Here is a 14,652-nt window from a genome sequence, read left to right on the forward strand (position 1 = left end):
GTATGTACCCAGTAAGTGAAAAAACTATAACTTATTTATTGACATTCTTAGTAATTGATTTGTGTGTATTTTTTTAACCTAACACAATTTACCTTAAAATCAGAGAATCAGAGAATCCAAGTGGGAAGGAACCAAGAGACATTAGTTAAATCACTGATTTAATGCTTAAATTATCTCAGTCAACCCAATTATTTAATTATTTAATCATCCTGATGGTTGGCAGGGTTCATAATCAAAGGGGAGGTACTCAATTTAAGTAGTAGTCTAGGAAAATTTAAAGCTTACATCATAACACTCAATAACACCAAATAAACTAATTTAAAAATCTATTAAACACGGCCCTGGCCAGTTTGGCTCAGTGGTAGAGCATTAGCCCCTGGAACAATGAGTTGCAGGTTCAATTCTGGCCAACGGCACGTACCTCGGTTGTGGTTCATCCCTGGCCCTGGTTGGGGTTGTGCGGAAGGCAACCCAGTTGATGTGTCCCTCTCATGTTGATGTTTTCCTCTCTCTCCATTTCTTTCCCTCTCTCACCCTCCCACTCTGTCTGAAGATAAAGAGAAAAATAGCCCTGGCCAGTTTGGCTCAGCGGTTAGAGTGTCGGCCTGCGGTCCGGAGAGACCCGGGTTCGGTTCCCGCTAAGGGCACGTACTTCGGTTGCAGTTTGTCCCCGGCCCTGGTTGGTCGTGCGGGTGGCAGCCACTCGATGTGTCCCTTCACGTCGATGTTTCTCTTTTTCTCTCTCCCTTCCTCTCTCTCCCTCCCACTCCATCTGTACAAAAAATAAAAAAATAAAAAAAAAATAAAGAGAAAAATATCCTTGGGTGAGGAGTAAAAAAAATCTATGAAACACATAGTATATGCTGGCAAATGTAGGTGACTGCCTCAGTTACTCCTCCATTTTATAGAGGAGGAAACTGAGGCTCAAAGAAACTAAGTAGTTTGCATAAGGTCACACAGTACGGACGGGGCTGAGCTGACATTCAAAGCTTATTTGACATTTAAATCCAAGGTCTTAATCACTACTCTATGTGTGATTATCACTGGTCTATGAATCACCTGCAGTGCTTGTGAAAATGCAGATTTCAGGGTCTCATTTTATATACCTCTTGAATTACACCTCTTTAGGTGGGTTCTCAAGAAACTGTACCTTTTTCACAATCTTCACAGATTTCAACATACAAGTCTGAGAACCACCATTCCAAAAACGAACATCCAATGATTCCCATTACATTCAATATATAGGTTCACACAGTTACTCAGCTCTGCCATGTGCTGAGCCTTATATTCTAGATGCTCAAAGGAGGCCAAGACAGGCCCTTCTTATCAACTAGTATAAGTGGACAAAATCTCACAGTCTAGAAAAGAAAACAGACATGCAAACTGACAACTCCAATATCACTGTGATATATACCCTGTGGGATTTGGGAACACAAGGAAAATGAGTTATATATGCAAAAATCCACCAAAGAATATACCCTGAAATATAGAAAACGCTCTGTTCTGGATCAGGTTCAAATCAAGGAAGAACCTGGCTCCATGGGCTCTGTGAGGGAGTAGGGGAGGGGCACGTGTAAGAGATGAATGCTTGCAGAGGAGTGGGGCAAAAACAATCTGCATAGATGCTAACTTCTAAACTGATGGAGCAGATGCTCTCCAGATGGAAGGAGTAGAGTGAGAGGATGAAGGGTATTCAGGGCCAAGGTGAAACTGGGGATTTCACAAGAATGAGGAGTCAATAAGCCTGCACAGGGGCCAGATCAATTATAAAGGGTCTTATTCTCCATGCCAAGGATCTTGGATTTGAACCAAATGATCTTGAAGAGAAATAAGATCACAATTCTAAACCATTCTGGCAGCAGATTAGAAGACAGATAGGAGGATGAGAACATTACGTAAGTCCATGTAAGAAATATGTACAACCTGGCTGGTTTGGCTCAGCGGTTAGAGCACTGGCCCTCAGACCAAAGTGTCTTGGGTTCAATTCCTGGTCAAGGGCACATACCTGGGTTGCAGGTCTAAACCCCAGTCTCAGTCGGGGTCATGCAGGAGGCAACCAACTGATGTGTCTCTCTCACATTAATGTGTCCCTCTCTCTCCCTGCCTCCCTTCTACTCTAAAAATCAGTAGAAAAATATCATTGGGTAAGGATTAACAAAAACAAAACAAAACAAAACAAAACAAAACACTGTATACACAATGTTCATTGCAGAATTGTAGCAAAAACAACCCAAAAGTCCATTAATAGATAAATAAGAAAGTATGGTATATCCATACAATGGAATATTATTCAGCCATAAAAAATAATAGAATACTGATAACATGCTATAACATATGCTATATGCTAAATGAAAGAAGCCAGTCACAAAGGACCACATCTTATGTGATTCCATTTATCTAAAGTATCCAGAATAGGCAAATCTGTAGAGATAGAAAGTAAATTAATGGTTGCTTACATCAAATGGGGAGTGACCACTAATAGATAAGAAATTTCTTTTTGGATTAATAAAAATATTCTAAAATTGATCATGGTGATGGTTGTATAACTCTGTGAATACATTAAAAACCAATCAAATGTACACTGTAAATCAGTAAACTAACTCTTATATTAAGTATATGTCAATAAAAAAGGCTATAAAGAAAAATAATTAAGTGGTTGTACAATACTGATTTATGCTTGATGTTTCAGTCCTAGATCAAACTAGATCAGCCACTAGAATTAAGGTTCTTGCCACTAAGCAAAGCTCAGAGAATCAGTTTTATACCTATTTTCAGGTCTGGAGTATCAAAGTCTTTTAGGTTGGAGTTTTATGTCTGGCTCCTTTCACTTAGCATAATATTTTCATCCATGTTGGAGCAGTATCAAAACTTCCAATCCACAAACAAGGGACGTCCTTCCATTTACTTAAATTTTCTCTAATTTCTTTCAGCAACCTTTTGTAGTTCTCAATATACAAACCTTATGATCCCTTAATTTATTTATAAGAATTTTATTCTTTTTGATGCTTTTAAAAATGGAAATGCTGTCTTAATTTCATTTTCAGAGTTTTCATTGCTAGTATATAGAAATAAATGAGTTTTACATTGACCTTATATCCTGCAACTTTGCTGAATTTATTAGCTCTAACAGTTTTTATGTGAACTCTAAGGTTTTCTAGGTATCAATCATGTCATCTGTAAACAGAAATAGTTTTATTCTTCCTTTTCAATGTCTTTCCCTTGCCTAACTGTCCTAGCTAGCATGTTCAGGATAATGTTGAACAGAAGTGGTAAAAGTAGATATCCTTTCCTGTTCCTGATCTTAGGTGGAAAGCATCCAGTCTTTCACTATTAAGTATAATATTAGTTGTGGGTTTTTCATAGATGCCCCCTAACAAATTGAAAAAGTTCCCTTCTATTCCTAGTTTAAATGTTTGTTTGTTTTAAAATCATGAATGGGTTTTGAATTTTGTCAAATACCTTTTCTGCATCTACTAAGATTATTTTGTTTTTTTCCCCTTTATTTATTTATTTATTTTTATCCTCACCCGAGGACATTTTTCCATTTTTTGTTCAGGTAGAGTGGGAGGGAGAGAGAGGAAGAGAGAGAGAGAGAGAGAGAGAGAGAGAGAGAGAGAGAGAGAAACATCGATGTGAAAGGAACACATCGAGTGGCTGCCACCCGCACGACTGACCAGGGCCGGGGACAAACTGCAACCAAGGTACTGTATGTGCCCTTAGCGGGAACCGAACCCGGGTCTCTCTGGACCGCAGGCCGATGCTCTAACTGCTGAGCCAAACTGGCCAGGGCATCCCCTTTATTTTTTGATATGACATATTACAATAAATTTCACATCAAACCAACTTTGCATTCCTGGGATAAACTCCACTTGGTCATTGTGTATAATTCTTTTTCATTTTATTTTTTTTATACTCACCCAAGGATATTTTTCCATCTATCTTCAAATACAGTGAGAGGGAGAGGGAGGGAGGAAGACAGGGAGAGAGAGGGAGAAAGAGAAACATTGATGCGAGAGAGATACATAGACTGGCTATCTCCCACATGACCTGAGCAGGGCCAGGGATGAATCACAAACAAGGTATGTGCCCTTGACAAGAATCGAACCCGCGACTCATTGGTCCATGGGCCGATACTCTAACTGCTGAGCCAAACTGCCCAGGGCTAATTCTTTATATTTAATGCTGGATTCTATTTGTCAGCATTTTGTTGAGGATTTCTGTGCTGTAGTCTTCTTTACTTGTAATTATCTTTTTCTGACTTTGTTAACAAGGTAATACTGGTCTCAGAATAAGTTAGGAAGTGCTCTCTCTTCTATATTTGGAAGACACTGAGAATGACTAATGTTAATTTTTTTAAACGCTTGGTAGAATTCACCAGTGAAGTTGTGTAGTCCTGGGCTTTTCTTTATTGTTGTTGTTTTTTAAATCCTTACTTGAGGGTATTTTTCTATTTATCTTTAGGTAGAGTGGGAGGGAGAGAGAGGGAGAGTAAGGGAGAGAGAAAAACATCAACATGAGAGGGACACATCGACTGGTTGCCTCCCACACAACCTGGACTAGGGCCAGGGACGAACTGCAACCGAGGTATGTGCCCGGTCAGAATTGAACCCGTGACTCATTGGTCCGTGGGCTGATGCTCTACCCACGGTGCTCTACTGAGACAAACCAGCCAGAGCTGCTGGAAGTTTTTTTTTTTATCCTCACCTGAGGACATTTTTCCATTTTTTGTACAGATAGAGTGGGAGGGAGAGAGAGGAAGAGAGAGAGAGGGAAACATCGATGTGAAAAGGACACATCGAATGGCTGCCACCCGCGCCCAACCAGGGCCGGGGACAAACTGCAACCGAGGTACGTGCCCTTAGCGGGAACCGAACCCGGGTCTCTCCGGACCACAGGTGGACGCTCTAACCACTGAGCCAAACCGGCCAGGGCTGGAAGTTTTTTTTTTAATACTAATTCAATCTCTTTAGTCATTACAGGCCTATTCATTATTTTCCTTCTTCTTGAGTCAATGTTGATAGTTTGTGTATTTCTAGGAATTTGTCCATTTCATCTAGGTTATCTAATTTTCCAGCATACAATTGTTCATAATATTCTGTTTTTATATTTCTCCTGTAAAATTATTAGCCATGTCTCCTCTTTTATTCCTTACTAAAATTTAGTAATTTTCATCTTTTCTTTGTCAATCTGCCTAAATGTTTGTTGATTTGCTATCATCAAAGAACCAACTTTTGGTTTCATTTTATCTTCTGATTTTCTACTTCCTTTACTTCTGCTCTAATCTCTATCATTTCCTTCTGCTTGCTAAAGATTTAGTTTGCTCTTTTTTTCCTACTTTCTTAAGGTGGAAGGTTAGGTTATTAATTTGAGGTTTTTCTTCTTTTTAAGGTGTTTACAGTTATAAATTTATGTTTGAGAACCGCTTTTGACACCTCTCAAAAGTTTTAGTATATTGTGAATTTTCCTGTTATTAATTTTTACTTCCAATCCACTGCAATCAGAAAAGACACTTTGTATAATTTCAATATTTTTAATGTATTGAGACTGGTTTTATAACTCAATACATAGCCTATACCGGAATATTCTTTGTGTACCTGAGAAGAATGTTTACTCTCCATAAATGTTTTAGAGGTCTAGTTAAGTATATAGTTCATGTATTCAAGACATAGTTCAAGTCTTATGTCCTTGCTGATTTTCTATTTAGTTATATTCCAATCATTAACTTTTTTTTTTTGCTAAGTAATTTTTTTTTTTATATATAAATTTTTATTTATTTTTTTGTTACAGATATTTTACCTTTTTACCCCATTGGCACCCCCCACCCCACCCCACCTCCGCCCCGTCCCTGGCTTAGTTGTCCATGTCCGTTGGTCATGCATACATGCATATAAGTTCTGTGGTTTATCTCTTCCCACCCCCCCCAACCCCCCATCCCCTCTTCTGAGGGATGTCAGTCTGTGCCCTACTTTCATGTGTCTGGGTCTACTGTATTCTAAGTAATTTTTTATTGTGGTAAAATATACATAACATAAAATTTATCACTTTAACCATATTTAAGTGTACAGCTCAGTGGCATTAATACACTTACATTGTTGTGCAACCGTCACCACCACCCATCCTCAGAACTTTTTTCATGCTGCACAAACTGAAACTCTGTACTCTTCTAACAATAACTCCTCATTGGCCCCTGTTCCCAGTCCCTGGCACCACCATTCTCCTTTCTGTCTCTATGAATCTGACTACTCAAATCTGACTACTACTACATAAATATTTGTCCTCTTGTACATGGCTTATTTCATTTAGTATAATGTCTAAGGTTCATCCACGTTTGTAGTATGTGTTAGAAGTTTTCTCCTTTTTAAGGCTGAATAATATTCCACTGTAGGTACACTGCATTTTATTTATCCATCTATTGGACACTTGGATTGCTTCCACATTTTGCCTATTGTGAACAGTGCTGCTATGGACATGGGTGTGTAAATACCTCATCCAGTCCGTTGTTTTCAGTTATTTTGGGTAGGTATATACACATTAGAAGTGGAACTGCTGGATTATACAGTAATTCTATGTTTAATTTTTTGAGTAACCACCATACTTTTTTCTACAGACACTGCAGTGTACAAGGGTTCTAATTTCTCCACATCCTTGCCAACACGACTAGTCCCTTTTTTATCTAATGGAAGCTGGAGACATTTAAACACTTATCAAATCCTCACTGACTTTTATGGCTTTCTGAGAATTGAAAGTTGATTGCAATGTACTTGGCTCTTCAATCATAAATGAACTGAAGATCATTGTCTGAAGTCATGTACAAATTTGTCCAAAAGGGATTTACTTATGGCAGATCTTAATATGCTTCTCCACTACTCCATCACCTCTTTTACGCAAAAATTGTCAGAAAATGTTATAGCTAGTTCTTTTATGTCATTTTGGTGAGATGAGAGTTGATGTGATGAGTCCAAGAATACAGAACTTTAATTCCCTTCTCGTGTTGTATTTCTGTGTGGTTGCACCAAAATATAAAACAGCAACTGAAAACACTGGCTGCAGGCTGGGAAGTCTCTGTAACTAAAATCATATGTGAAGACACTGTAAATCTAAACTAGTTTTTAGTAGTCTAATGGATATATTTTTAAAGTTTCCATTGTGTGTAGAACAAGGATTTTCTCTCCAAATACCACATTTAACACTACTTAAAACAAAATATTGAAAGGGGGAAAAGAGACAGACAGACACAAACAAGGGAAGAAAGGGAAGGTTATTAAACTAGTCCAGATGTGAAGTGATTAGGGCACAGACAGCATAGCAGGAAGGAGAAAATTCTATGAAAAACAACTTAGCCAAAAGAAGATTTCAAACATAATAATTAAAATACTAATTTAAAGTAAAATGAAACCATTTTCACTGAGTCCAGATGAGACAACAAAAACATTTAACAAGGACTTAAGAAAGTGCTATAATAGCTGACTAAGCAAAGATTAACTACTCTAGAAAGGGAAGAAACTTACTTATCTGACACGCCACCAAATTTGGGATAGACTTTCAATGTGTGGAATGCACTATTGAAATTCAGCATAGGACTCATCATTTCTAACGTGAGATATGTAGCAAGCTATGACACTCCAGCACTTGATTTGGCAATTGCTCATGTGGGACGAAAAAACCATATGGTTTACCTGATAGCCTTCTGTTTTCTTCTGACACCACTTCAGCAAGGCATTCCTCTTTGATCCTCCATATTCTCTTGCCAATGCTGAGAGAGGATCCTTCCTTTCTTCCCTGATTAAGTGAAAATAAGAAACCCAAAGTTGAAATATTTTTTATTTGAGTACCATTATAAACCAGAAATCCAACAAACAGAAAAGACCAGTGTTGGTTTGCATTTTTGAACAGGGTAAATGCACGCACTAAGGCATCCAAAGGCAAGATGCATCTTTTCATTCATTTGATTTTACCTATCAATTTTTACAGGGTCTCCACAGACCCACCACTGTCAGGACTTTCTGCTACCTGAAGGGAGGTACTCAGTTTTCATTACCCACATGAAAACTGGCATCAGTACAACATGCATTCACAATTAATGGGATGAATTCCAGGATGCTCAGAAGGAGAAAAAACAACCCGATATTGGCAGCATCTGAAAATTGTCATAGCTGCCTTTCATCAATATCTTACCCTTTCATAATCTTTATGCTTTGTTTTTTTTTACTCATTTTTGTTTCCAAAGATGTCTATAATCCTTTCACCTTTCTTTTTTTTTAAAAATCCTCACCCGAGGATACTTTTCCATTTATCTTCAGATAGAGTTGGGGTGGGAGGGTGGGGTTAGGGGGGTTGAAAGAAAGAGAGAGAAAAACATTGATGTGAGAGAGACACATTGATTGGTTGCCTCCTACACGACCCCCGACCAGGGCCAGGGAATGAACCGCAACCAAAGTATGTGCCCTTGTTCAGAATCAAATCCATAACTCTTTGGTCTGTGGACTGATGCTCTAACAGCTGAGCCAAACTAGCCAGGGCTCATTTCACCTTTATTTATTTTATTATTATTATTATTATTTTAAATCCTCACCTGAGGATATATTTCTATGTATCTCAGATAGAGTGGGAAGGATGGAGGGAGGAGAGAGAGAAAAACATTGATGTGAGAGCGACACATTGACTGGCTGCCTCCACATGACCTCGACCAGGACTGAGGACAAATTGTAACCGAGGTACATGCCTTTGACTGGAATACAACCCACGACTCTTTGGTCTGCATGACAATGCTCTACTCTAACCACTGAGCAAAACCAACCAGGGCTCATTTCATCTTTTAAAAACATGACTTATCCAGGCCAGTGTGGCTCAGTGGTTGAGCATCAACCCATGCACCAGGAGGTCGCCGGTTCCTGGTCAGGGCACACGCCCAGGTTGTGAGCCAAATCCCTAGTGGGGGACATGCAGGAGGAGGACAATCAAATCCTTCCTTCCAATAGCCACTTTAGATGTAGAACAGAATATTAAAGAATTCTTGGAGAGAAAGAGTACTTTATAAAATAACCTGCTCCTTGACAAATAGCATACTCTTAAAAGCTTGGTCTACTTTTTAGTGCTTATTTATTTATAATTTTTTTAAATTGATTTTAGAAAGAGATAAGGTGGGGAGAGAGAGAGAGACATCAATGAAAGACAACATCGATTGGCCACCTCCTGCATGCCACCCACTGGGGATTGCACCCACAACCTGGGCATGTGCCTTGACTGGGAATCAAACCAGTGACCTCTTGGAGCATGGGTCGATGCTCAACAACTAAGCCACACCAGCTGGGATAGTGCTTATTTTATAAAGCAGAGATTGTAGTCCCAAGACCATAAACTTAGCCTAATAAGTGCCCTAGAGATGATTACAAGTGGCTTAGTATTCTTCAGCACACTGAGTCTGTATTTACCCTTCAGAATATGTTAGGAAATCAAAGAATACACATTTAGAACAGAAGCTTTTCCACTTGAGAGGTATATTGCAATAGCACCAATTTTTACTTATCTTAGAACCAAAGTGAAATACAAAAATATTTCAACATGCAGTTAAGACTGCTACCTTGAAGAAATATACTTTCATATTGTACCAACCTGCCAAATTTCAGCTTTGGTTTAAAGGGTTCAAAGAAGTTTGTTGTAACATCACTGAACATAGAAAAAGAGTATGAAGATAAACTGAAGTGAATGAGCCCTGGCCAGTTTGGCTCAGCAGTTAGAGCATCAACTTGTGGACCAATGAGTTGTGGGTTTGATTCCGGCCAAGGGCACATACCTCATTTGCAGTTTGTCCCCAGCCCTGGTTGGGGTAGTACAGGGGGCAACCTGTCAATGTGTCTCTCTCACATCAATGTTTCTCTTTCTCTCTCTCTCTCTCCCTCCCTCCCACTCTATCTGAAGATACATAGAAAAATATCCTCGTGTGAGGACTAAAAATAATAATAACAATAATAATAATAATAACAATTTAAGTGAATGAATGCAAAAAGGCAAGCTCCCGCCTCTTCCTCAAACCCCCATAATGCAAAAATAAAAGCTACAATCAATGTGAAAGGTTCACTCTGGCTCACATTAGGTCTTATTATAGGTTTTAGTATAGAAATCACATCAAAAGCATAAAAAAAAAAAAAAAAGAGTAAACTATATGAACAGAATAAGAAGCTGCAGAAAGTCTCCTAGAGCTAGAGGGTTGCCTCTTATAATTTCTTCATTGTAAGATAAGAAACTAAGGCCAGGAGAAGCCTTGCTGAAGATCACAGCTCCTAAGTGGTGCAGCCAGAAATAGTGGGTGCCCTTCCCAAAGGTACAAAGACAAATACGAGCAGTGCTCTCCTATGTATCAGTCAGAGCTGAGGGTACGTTATCACCATCTGCATCGCTACTTGCTCCAATGGTGCACTGCTAATGGGACCACAATTCTAAGAGGTTGGTCCCCTAGAGGCAGGGCTTTACTTTAAAAGTTAAGTACTGTTTGGATGGTGTGGCTCAGTGGTTGAGTGTTGACCCATGCACCAAGAGGTTTGGCTCCTGGTCAGGGCACAGGCCCAGGTTGTGGGCCAAATCCCCAGTGGGGGGCATGCAGGAGGCGGCCAATCGATGTTCTCTGTCATTGATATTTCTATCCCTCTCTCTCCTCTCTAAAAATCAATAAAGGAAAAAAAAAGTTAAGTATATAATTTGAGTCTGAGATGCCAAATATTCTATTTTATCTTCAAACCTGTAAGTCAATATATGGCTAAATTTCTGAAACCCACCCCTATCCCACTTTCAACTCTTAATATGTCTTTCTTCTTCTTTTTATTATCCTCACCCGAGGACATTTTTCCATTTTTTGTTCAGATAGAGTAGGAGGAAGAGAGAAACATCGACGTGAAAGGGACACATCGAGTGGCTGCCACCCACACAACCCAACCACGGCCGGGGACAAACTGCAACCAAGGTACGTGCCCTTAGCGGGAACCGAATCCGGGTCTCTCTGGACCACAGGTCGATGTTCTAACCACTGTGCCAAACCGGCCAGGGCTATTCTTCATAATTCCTCTTTATGCTTAATTCCTCCCAATACTTCTTAAAGAGTTTTTCTTCATTTGCCCTGGCCGGTTTGGCTCTGTGGTTAGAGCATCCGCCTGCGGTCTGGAGAGACCCGGGTTTGGTTCCCGCTAAGGGCACGTACCTCGGTTGCAGTTTGTCCCCGGCCCTGGTTGGTCGTGCGGGTGGCAGCCACTCGATGTGTCCCTTTCACATTGATGTTTCTCTCTCTCTCTCTCTCTCTCTCTCTTCCTCTCTCTCCCTCCCACTCTATCTGTGCAAAAAATGGAAAAATGTCCTCGGGTGAGGATAAAAAAAAAAAAGAGTTTTTCTTCATTTCTATAAACAATGTATGCTAAATTTTTGGTATCTATTTTTGTCTTCTAAATTATAAATACTTCTTAGTCCCAAATGGGCTTCTGACATAAGACAAATAGGAATAAAATATACTACTACATTTTCATGTATTGTTTCTTAATCAATAATGTAGCCTCATGTTCTCAGCCATCTTTGGTAGCTCTCCTTCTTTCATTCCTTTTCTAAAAATTGCCAAAATTTATTATCTTTACCTTTGCAAAACCTCCTGATCCCAACCCTCCCTTCACCATTTCCACTACTGTCACCTGGTCCAGACTTGATAACTTTGTCTCAAAAACAGTATAATATCCTCTGGCTGCTTTCTTCAACTTTGGTTTAGGGTAGAATAATCCTTGCATTTTCTCACACTAATTTATTTACCCCACTTTATAGCTGCTACCCCATCAAAGTGACTCAATTTGACTTTAAAGAGATTCCATCGCTCAGCCACATATTACCTAGTCAATCTTACACACTGCCCCCGGATATGTAGGTACACACCTTCTTCTGGTTTTCTGTACGCATCCTCTCTATGTGTGCAGTACCACACCCTCAATTATTAATCTTTTTTGTACATTCACTCAAGTCACTGGCCTTGACAATAATGCCTGCCTGCCTTCCTTCCCATCCACCGCCCTCAAGGCTCCACTCAAATTCTACTTTTCTAGCCTTCCCTAACATTCCACCCACATCCCCAGTATTTGAATTCCACAATACTTACTTTTGTATTCAACCATTCACTAATTTAAAAAAAAAAAAAACACCAACTGCTTGGGAAAACTATCTCTTTGGGAAAATAAACTATCTTTTTAACTTTGTTTCACTTTTTTTTCCCATTGAATTTTTTTTTTTTTTTAGAGAGAGTGGAAGGGGGAGCAGACAGAGAGAAACATCAATGTTGAGAGAGACACATCTACTGGCTGCCTCTCACATAGCCCCAATCAGGGCTGTGGAAACCTGCAACGCAGGCACATGCCCCCAACCAGAATCAAACCCACAACCCTTCAGTCTGAGGGCTGGTGCTCTAACCGCTGAACCAAACTGGCCAGAGCTGGTTTACTTTTTACTTCTATACCATCTTACCCAGTTCTGGGCATAGAAGAAGAGATACTGAATAACACTCAAAGAAAGAAAGAAAAAAAATCTGTACCTGAATGCATTACTTTATAACTTGATCATTTACTCTCAAAAGGTCAGAACAGGTACACACGAAATGCATCAATATTAACTATTCTCTACCTTATCCGGCTTCGAGTGGTGGGGGTCACAGATGCTGTGGGAGAGGAGGACAGGGAAAGCTGTGGTGACGTGGTGCCCATAGCCATAAGAGAGGCAGGTGACGCTCCCTCAGGTGCAGAGATGTCTCGCTTCATCTCTTCACTACTTCGTCGAGACACTAAAAAATAGTCATTAAGCATTTTATAGCAAAAACATTTTTAATTGAGTTCTTGAGACATTTTCTTCAGTAGGTTCCAAAAAGAGCAGAAATTGCCCTACAGGAGGAAAAACTAAAATTTTCTTTATCTTACTATTAAGTTGAAGAATTATTTTTGTTTCATTTAAAAAACTATAAAAAGGTATAGGAGTTGAAATATTCATTAAACCTCACATCATCTGACAGTGAGCAGTGTCTTACCCTCCCCTATAATACTCACAGTTCCTACCTAGCACGCAGCAAGTACTCTGAGAATGTCCGTTTAATCACAAATACAACTAAAAACCAAAGACTAATTAAAGCAGTACTCGACAATTACTCATTCTCCACTAAAATCAACATGACCCTTCTGAAATTAGCCAAAAACATTGTTAAAGGGACAGAAAAGAGATACACTTAATTCTGGGATGGGCCATGTTTTTAAAAATATAAATCAATAAGACAGAAAACCAAAAGGTGTCATCAGCTACTGAGAAATAAAAATAATCAGAAAAATCCTGCTTTGAAAGTCTGCATAGTAAGACACTGTATCTTGTTAGAATTATAGGGAGCTCTGAGAACTGTTGGAGGTAGCCACTTCGGCTGTTGATGACAGAGCCACAAAAAAAGCAGCTTTCTAGCAGGGATGTGCTGAGTACAAGCAGGTGCTGACAATGCTGGGCTGAGCAGTGAGAAGTGAGATAGGAGACAAAGTTCCTGACCTCAGACAAATCTCTCTTACCTCAGACGACGCTGGATATGAGGGGTCCATTAACTGTATCACCTCTGGGCTGGATGTAATGCAATCAATGTCACACATCAATAATTCCCTCCCCTCATTAGTGAATCTGCTTTCCTTTTATTGGTTAAAATGTTCTTGATAATTTTAGAATAACCACAAGCAGAATATAACACTGCCTTAGAAAAGTAATCTTTAACAATCCAGAGGAGACAGATGCTTTCTTCTATTACAGAATCTTATTAGAATAATAATGCATTTACATATTCTGACATATTTTATAATTACTACTGTTTTTTTCTTTCAATGTCAGATGTCTCTATGTCGCAAATCAGCAGTATTTTTTAGTGGTATGCTAGAAAATTGAAAGAGAACACCTTTCATCATTCCATACAAAATAGAGAAAACTGGCTGAGAAAGGATAAGAAGAACTAACTCTATTACAGGAAAAAGCTTTGAGACCAAGCTCTGGGGTGGTAATTCTGGCCGGATACTCCACTGATTTAAAGAGCCAGCTATGATGTATAAAAACTGCCTAGCGTAAATCCTTGTACAAGTGGTATGTTAATTATAGGAGGCAGAACTATAGGAATTTCTCCTTTCCTGGTCCAATTTGTAGTTGAGTTAAGAATAAGAAAAGGCCATGAAGAGAAAATAATAGGAACAACTGATAAACTGAAGAGTTAATTCCAGGAGACAAAGTAAGTCTATAAAATTTATCATAATAGAATGGTCTTATCACACTGGAAAAAATCTGGCTTCCAGAGAATTTTTGATATGCTCTAAAATAACTCTTCAGAAGTAGTCATGACGCACCTTGGGATAACTATTCTAATCTTTCACAACCATATCCACTTTGTATGAAGCTGTATTTTCAGCATATCATCTAACCTACTCTAGGTATCTGATAAATACTTTTTAAATGAATGGAACTTTTCAGTTTTTGTTTTTTTATAACAGGGCCATATGATTTCTATAGAATCTGAAAGCTACAATAGGAAAAATTTAGAGTGAAAAATAATCAACTCAGAGCTAAATGTAACTAGGTCTAAAAAGAAAGTATTCAGCACCATAACTAAAACTTCTGAAGAGTCTT

General features: G+C 39.0%; 1 protein-coding gene across 6 annotated transcripts in view; it reads right to left on the reverse strand.

The window, feature by feature from the left end:
• Positions 1-14,652, reverse strand: part of SPECC1L (sperm antigen with calponin homology and coiled-coil domains 1 like) — a 140,468-nt gene that overhangs the window by 38,209 nt on the left and 87,607 nt on the right. For all 6 annotated transcript variants that reach the window (XM_036276385.1, XM_036276383.1, XM_036276386.1 and 3 more), the window contains 2 exons: positions 12,643-12,799; positions 7,677-7,779 (listed from right to left, as the gene is read on the reverse strand). In XM_036276385.1, coding sequence (XP_036132278.1) covers positions 7,677-7,779; positions 12,643-12,799 — 260 coding nt within the window. The remainder of the gene's footprint in view (positions 1-7,676; positions 7,780-12,642; positions 12,800-14,652) is intronic.

Source organism: Molossus molossus, unplaced genomic scaffold (genome assembly GCF_014108415.1).
Source record: "Molossus molossus isolate mMolMol1 unplaced genomic scaffold, mMolMol1.p scaffold_m16_p_22, whole genome shotgun sequence".
Classification (NCBI taxonomy): Eukaryota; Metazoa; Chordata; class Mammalia; order Chiroptera; family Molossidae; genus Molossus; species Molossus molossus.